Genomic DNA, 7,138 nt, shown 5'->3' with positions numbered 1-7,138 from the left:
ATGAAGCCTGCACTGGAGAATGATTCCAGTAACTTAGTTTTTTCTCTGTCTGGACTAAATGAAACAATGGAAAACAGATATATCTTTATTTCTTTGACTGCACTGTATTATCCGTTAATTGTGTTTTGTAATGTAATAGTAATTTATGTCATAATCTCATATCAGAAGCTTCATGAGCCAATGTATGTGTTTATTTGTAATTTGTGTATGAATGCACTTTTTGGTACAGCTGGATTCTACCCTAAATTCATGTATGATTTATTATCTCAGTGTCATGTAATTTCATATCCTGGATGTCTGGCTCAAATATTTGTCATTTATTCATCTGTTTTATGTGACTTGTCAACATTAACAGTGATGGCTTATGACAGGTATGTGGCAATATGTAGACCACTGGAGTATCATTCAAAAATGACTAAGGAAAGGGTTCTTCAATGTATCTTGTTTTGCTGGGTGGCTCCATTTTTTTGTATGTCTGTTCTTATTGCATTAACATCAAGACTCACCCTATGTGGCTCTAGTATTGACAAGCTGTATTGTGAAAATTGGTCAGTTGTTAAACTTTCTTGTGTTTCTACAACAGTCAATAATGTGATTGGGTACACTGTAATTCTTCTATACTTTGGTCATGCGGTATTGATAGTTTGCTCATATATTCATTTGATTAGAAAGTGCAGGAGGTCAATGGAGGGCAGACACAAATTTATACAGACATGTGTACCACATTTGCTTGCACTGATGAATGTGGCTGTTGCATTGCTGTTTGATGTACTGTACAGCCGTTATGGCTCGAGAAGTTTGCCACAAGGTATCCGTAACTTCATGGCCATGGAATTCCTCCTCATACCCCCTATTTTAAATCCCCTGATTTATGGATTAAATCTAACAACACTACGAAAGCAAGTCATGAGCCTGTTCTTTAACAAACAAGAGGGACTACCTGAGTAAAGTGTTTCATAAGGTCATCCATTCTTTGTTAGCTGTTAATGTAAATGTTATTTATTTATATGACAATATGATTTTATTTTTGCCATGTTTTGTGAATCATCATTTGTGACTGAATCTACAAACTATATTTGAATCCTTTTGATTTACATTCAATTACATGCAATTGTGTCAATTTTTTTATATTTAGAAGCTTGTGATATTTAAAAAAATTGCTGTATTTATAGGTTTCTGGAGCACACATTTAAAGAAAAAAAGACCTGTTTTAATTTTGAAATAAAATAACAAAAAGAACTTGCATTCTTAAGAAATGACTTGACTGACAAATATATATTAAATGAATCATGAATTCACTCCCATTCTCTTTCAAATTAAATGCATTTGTATTTGTTAACATCAGTAAATGTTTTAAATAAAATTAACTTCCAATGAACAAAACCATTTATTAATGCCAATTAAGTTGTTTAGGTTAGTTCATAGTGCTTTAACTTATGTTACTAATATTGATTTTAAAAATGTGGTAACACTTTACTTAAAGGGGATTCATGACCCTGATACGACCCCTTCATAATCATGTAATGACACGTGTCATAAACAACTGTCATTAAGTGTCAGTCGCTCGATTATGTCATTTTCAATGCACAGATGACATTGTTTGAGATGTCTTTATTATTACAACTTGATATTATCAAGACAACATAAGTTGTCATAAATCTGTCAAAAACATATTAATTATTAAATGTAAGAAACTACCTAACTTTATAGTAAACCATTCCATAATTTAGGGGCCACTGTAAATGCTGGGTCTCCTCTGTTCTTACACCTAGACCATGGAACATCGAGAAACATCTATTTGGACGACCTCAATGGTTTAGCCGGAGTATTGACATGTAGCATGTATTCATTAAGTGTTAATACTCTGTCAATTAGTTTTATAAAAGTGTCATGAATGTTTTTTCTGCAGTTGTGCAAATTGAACTTGTCTTTAAAATGTCATTAAGTGTTAATACTATGTAAAATTATTTAAATACCTTAACAAAATGCAAAAGACACGTCAAAAGTTTATACTTAAAGGGACACTCCACTTTTTTTGAAATACGCTCATTTTCCAGCTCATTTTTACCGTTTTGGAATCCATTCAGCTGATCTTCGGTTATGGCGCTACCACTTTTAGCATAGCTTAGCACAATACATTGAATCTGATTAGTCCATTAACATTGCGCTCAAAAATAGCTAAAGAGTTTCAATATTTTTCTATTTAAAACTTGACTCTTCTGTAGTGACAGTGGCCCTCATTTATCAAAAGTGCGTACTAGGGCTGTCAAAAAAAAATTCGAATTTCGAACATTCGTCGAATTTACAAAAAATTGGCACATTCGAAGCCAAACCCGTGCATTCGAATTTTTGCTGTGTCAAGGGCGCGAGTCATGATGATGACGTAACTGACGCGGCTTTTTTAGGTTATCCATTAGGCTACAGGTCGGTGAGAGAGGTGCATTTTATTGTGTTAAAATGGCGGAAAAAGAGCGTGAGGTCTCAGAGTCGGAGAGAATCTTGCTTACACCAAAACATCTTAGAAGTGCTGTGTGGCGTTTCTTTGGTTTCTGGAGTGTCAAAGGAGAAATCATTGACAAAACCAATGTCATTTGTAAGCTGTGTAAGAAACCGCTGCTATATCACTCCACAACGACTAACTTGCGAACGCACATGCAATCGTGTCATCCCGAGGAGTTTTCTCGAGAGTGCAATGAGGAGGGTCCAGCATTAAAGCAGTCCCGGGTAACTACGTTTTACACCTCAAATACCACACCACTACCTTCTGCAAAACAAGAAGAAATTACCCAAAAACTTACTGAATTCATCTGCAAAGATATGCGCCCGATAAGCATCGTTGATGGCGAAGGCTTTCAAAACTTCGTGCGAGCACTCAACCCACGTTATAATTTTCCTTCTCGGGGTACAGTGAGCAATCGCATTGCGAAGCTTTATGACTGCACTGCCAAAAGCGTGAAAGAATTGCTGAACAATCGATCTGTGGCCTTGACAACGGATGGATGGACTTCTCTACACACCGACGCATATGTGACAGTCACTGCACATTTTATTTCAGATGACTGGGAAATCAAAAACTATGTGCTGAAAACAGAAGAACTGAGAGAAAAGCATACCGCCGAAAATGTGAGTGAATGCATTTTGCAAATTCTTGGTGCATTTGAAATCAAACCGGAGTCTGTGATATCTGTGACTACTGATAATGCTGGTAATTACGTGAAGGCAGTTGAGAGCCATATGAAAAGACCGAACATACCGTGTTTGGCGCATACGCTTAATCTAGCTGTATGTAAGGGGCTTCGTGGTGTTCGATCTATTGAAACAGCAATTAGCAAACTGAAGATGACCGCTGCCCATTTCAGCAAGTCAGCTGTTGATAGCTACCTGCTCGAGAAAAAACAAAAACAGCTTGAAGTAAAATCGGACAAGCTTATCAATGACTGCCCCACCCGTTGGAACAGTACCTACGACATGATCAATCGAGCCCTGGAGCAGCAAGCCCCTGTGGCTGCTGTAATCTTTGAAAAGAAGATGTCTCACCTGGAGCTGAATACAAGTGAATGGGTTCTGATGGAAATGGTAAGAACTGGTATATTTTATTTCGGTTTATTTTTTATGTAGTTCGTTTATGTATTATTTTTAATTTATCAGATTGTTTATTTACTGTTTATTTACAGGTTAAGAATGTTCTTCAACCTTTTAAGACTGCTACAGAAGCGTTGTCAACAGACAAATACCCGACTGCGTCTGCTGTCCTTCCGTTGCAACACGTTCTGTTAATGCAGCTTCAACCAAATTCTGATGACAGCTCGGCAGTGAAAGAAATGAAAATGAAAATCGCAGCGGATCTCCAAGGCCGTTACCCTAATGAAAAGCAGGCTTTCATGCTACTCAACACTGCAAGCTATTTAGACCCCCGATTCCACCGTCTAAATCATTTGCCAGAGGAACAGAAAAAACAAGTACGGGCGAAAATATTGTCGGAGTTAACAACTATAATGGAGGAGGCAAAAAATGAGCGCACTGATGCTGTAAAACAACCGGACGCAAGAAAAAAGACTGCGCTGTCTGCCATGGGCAACCTGTTCGATGACGTGTACAGTCAGACCCAGAGCAGTTCTGAAGAAAGCATCAAGGCTTTGGAGCATGAGATGGACATGTATGATCGAGAAGCTACGCTACCCGCTGACGAAAATCCTCTCAGTTGGTGGCAAAAATCATGCGGCATGTATCCACATATTGCGCAGCTGGCAAAGACGTACCTGACCATACCTGGCACATCGGTCAGAGCTGAGCGCGTCTTTTCATCAGCTGGAAACATTGTCAACAAAAAACGCTCAGCACTCGCTGCAGATCAAGTTGACCGTCTGGTGTTTTTGACGAATAATATGTAGATTGTGTAGTGAGCGGTTTGTTTCAGAATGGCAGTTTGCGATTTTGTGTTAATGTACAAACATTACGCTGTCTGTTGAAGCGTGTTTTCTCAGGTTACTGATGCACTAATACAGTTTTATGCACTTTGGTTACCTAATTTTCCTTACATGGACATTAAGGACATTATCATTTATTTAAGAACAGTTGTTTGAAAAAGTAAGCACTTTAAAAAGTTTATGTCATTTCATTTTAATAAAAAATGCGATGCTTGATTTGATTTGTATTTGCTTATTGCGCTCACTTGCGTTCTCTTGCGGACGTAGCAGACAGTTCAGAATTTTTTCCTCTAAAATTAAATATTGCATTTAGAATTCGAATATAATTCGAATTTTGCTGATATTTCAGAAAGAATTTCGAATTTAGCTTTTCAGTCATTTTGACAGCCCTAGTGCGTACACCAAAATTCCAACGTACACCCAAAACCACGGTGACTTTGAGATTTATCAATATGGACGTTGGCGTACGGCGCGCTCAAATCCTACGCCTGCTCAGGAGGTGGTGTACGCACATTTTGAGTTAGTGCAGAAATGCGCAAACACTTCCTAACACCACAAAACGCACTGACAAACTAAAATATATGATATATTATGACCCACTGTAAAAAAAAAACATAATACTTACAAACTTCAGTGTTTATTTTTATGCAACATGGACTTCAATGTTTAATTTGAGAGACTTTACCAAAGCATTTGATTTGTATGCATATGTATTCCTTCAGATGAGAGCCTGGGCGCTTTACCTGACGTTTCAGGGCAAAGCATGTGAGCGGAGCGGAGCCTTGAGCGGTGCGGTAATATTACCATCAAAGCGCCTTTCTAAAAAGTCCGCTCGCTCAGCACCGCTCGTTGAACCCAGAACGCCCTTTGATAATTTGCTAGTTCGAGAATCTGTAAAAACGTCTAGCAATAAGTTGTGGAATTCAAGCCTTATACATAAATGTAAAGTAAAAATCAAAGTTAAGGTTGGACAGGAAGAAAACATTAAAAGGAAGTGCGGAGAGACTGTAAAAGTTGGCAAATATTCATCCTGGAATCTGAAGCGGCACATTGCAAGAAAGCACAAGGATGTGCTACAAAAACATGGTAATAATGCATCAAAATGTAAGCTAGTTACATACCATTCGATGATAAATAAATAGCTACACATGAATAGGTAAAGTAAAATGTTTGTGTTGAATGGAGCCATAAATCCGATCATGATGACATGCGGACAAAATCATGGCCACGAATTATCTTTTATGCTACATTATGGACACTTCTTTTTCTTATTTAGTCTAAAGTATGGCCATAAATATAAAATTCGTTCCCAATATTCAACAGTTTGTTCCTTGGGATTAATTATTATAATATTTCATCATTACTATTACAATTATTATTACTTCAAAGTATGAATTAGCCTAGTAAAACAAGTGGATGTCGTGGAAACAAATTGTTAATTTGAATTATATCCGGAGCTCCGTATGAAACTGGATGTTAGCTAACAAACAACTGTATGTAAATACAGAAAAACACACTACAAAAGTTACTACATCATTTTAAAGGTCACATATTTTTAGGCTTTCTAGAGTTTTATTTTAGGTTATGATGTCCTTAAGAATATATATTTGCTGTTTAAGTACCAAAAACAATCTCTATATATTTTTTACAGCTCCTCTTTCAGGAGCTCTGCTAAAAATAGGTCGTTTTGGCATGTAATAGTAATATTCATGAGCCTCTCTTCTGATAGGCCTGTTATTTTATGAGTGAAATACGCAGTTGAAATAAAGTTACCCATGGAATTACACTAAGTGTTCGTTTCTGGACACTAAATGTTAGGTTAGTAAACCAATAGACACAGAGACTAAGAGATTTTAACCTTACCATGTTTAACTCAATAAACAAACAGACACCAAAAGGGCTTGTGTCTGTAACTTAAGAATACAAACAACGTCTGATTTCCAACAGATATTCTATCAAAACCGGTGGCTACCAAAGACTTTAACGTTACAAAACAACACTTTAGCATCTAGTTAGCAAACACGTTAGCGTTGCATAATTGTTTAACGTTACAATATCTCATTTCAGTTTTCTCTGGCTCCACAATGTAATTTAAAAGTTAGGACTGCTGATAATTCGCATGCGATTGTCTCGTGCATCTCTTCAGTAAAGCCGGTTCATTGATTAGTAGTAAATCACCATCAGCTGCTTTCAGAAGCGGCAACCGGCAGCCGGTTCTGAGAGCAGGTGATGCCGCTTTACTACTAACGACGAGATTCGCGTGACAATCGCGTGCAAGTTATCGTGCAGCCCTGCTTAATATGTGTTTACTTACGGGTTGTGGATTTAAGGTCGGATCCAACAAAGGACTGCAACATCTTTGATGAGTAGATTCCTGGACAAACCAGCACTGAACTGCCACACCGAAGCAGTCACTTGTGAAATGTTTAGATCAGACGGCTAAAGTTGAACTAATTATTGAGGAATTTCTAATTAAATGAATATTAGCCATTGTTCTCGTATATTAAAGGTATTGCGGAGGATTTTCTATTTCCGGGTGGATCATCAAGACTATTGGTCCTCCTAGTTGTCAATCAGGAGTGTTGCGCAATTGCATTATTTAAAAAAGTGGAGAAGGCGGTTCTTTTCTAAAATTCGAGAAAATCCTCCGCTACACCTTTAATGTTTTCAGAAGCCTTTGCAATGATTTAGTTTCCTGACATCCATCAATT

At 37.3% G+C, this 7,138-nt stretch overlaps 2 protein-coding genes across 2 annotated transcripts; both read left to right on the top strand.

Moving 5' to 3' along the window:
• LOC135720880 (olfactory receptor 1D2-like) lies at positions 1 to 948 on the top strand. Its single transcript, XM_065242995.2, has one exon. It carries the CDS (start codon positions 1 to 3, stop codon positions 946 to 948), a length of 948 nt encoding a protein of 315 aa, XP_065099067.2.
• A 1,509-nt stretch (positions 949 to 2,457) lies between these two features.
• LOC135770326 (E3 SUMO-protein ligase ZBED1-like) lies at positions 2,458 to 4,391 on the top strand. The gene is made up of 2 exons (XM_065280041.1): positions 2,458 to 3,576; positions 3,675 to 4,391. Exons 1-2 carry the CDS (start codon positions 2,458 to 2,460, stop codon positions 4,389 to 4,391), a joined length of 1,836 nt encoding a protein of 611 aa, XP_065136113.1.
• The last annotated feature ends 2,747 nt before the right edge of the window (positions 4,392 to 7,138 follow it).

The sequence above is a fragment of the Paramisgurnus dabryanus genome, chromosome 8, assembly GCF_030506205.2.
Source record: "Paramisgurnus dabryanus chromosome 8, PD_genome_1.1, whole genome shotgun sequence".
NCBI lineage: Eukaryota > Metazoa > Chordata > Actinopteri > Cypriniformes > Cobitidae > Paramisgurnus > Paramisgurnus dabryanus.
The sequence above is the reverse complement of the archived record's forward strand: the minus strand, read 5'-3'. Positions and strand labels throughout refer to the sequence as shown.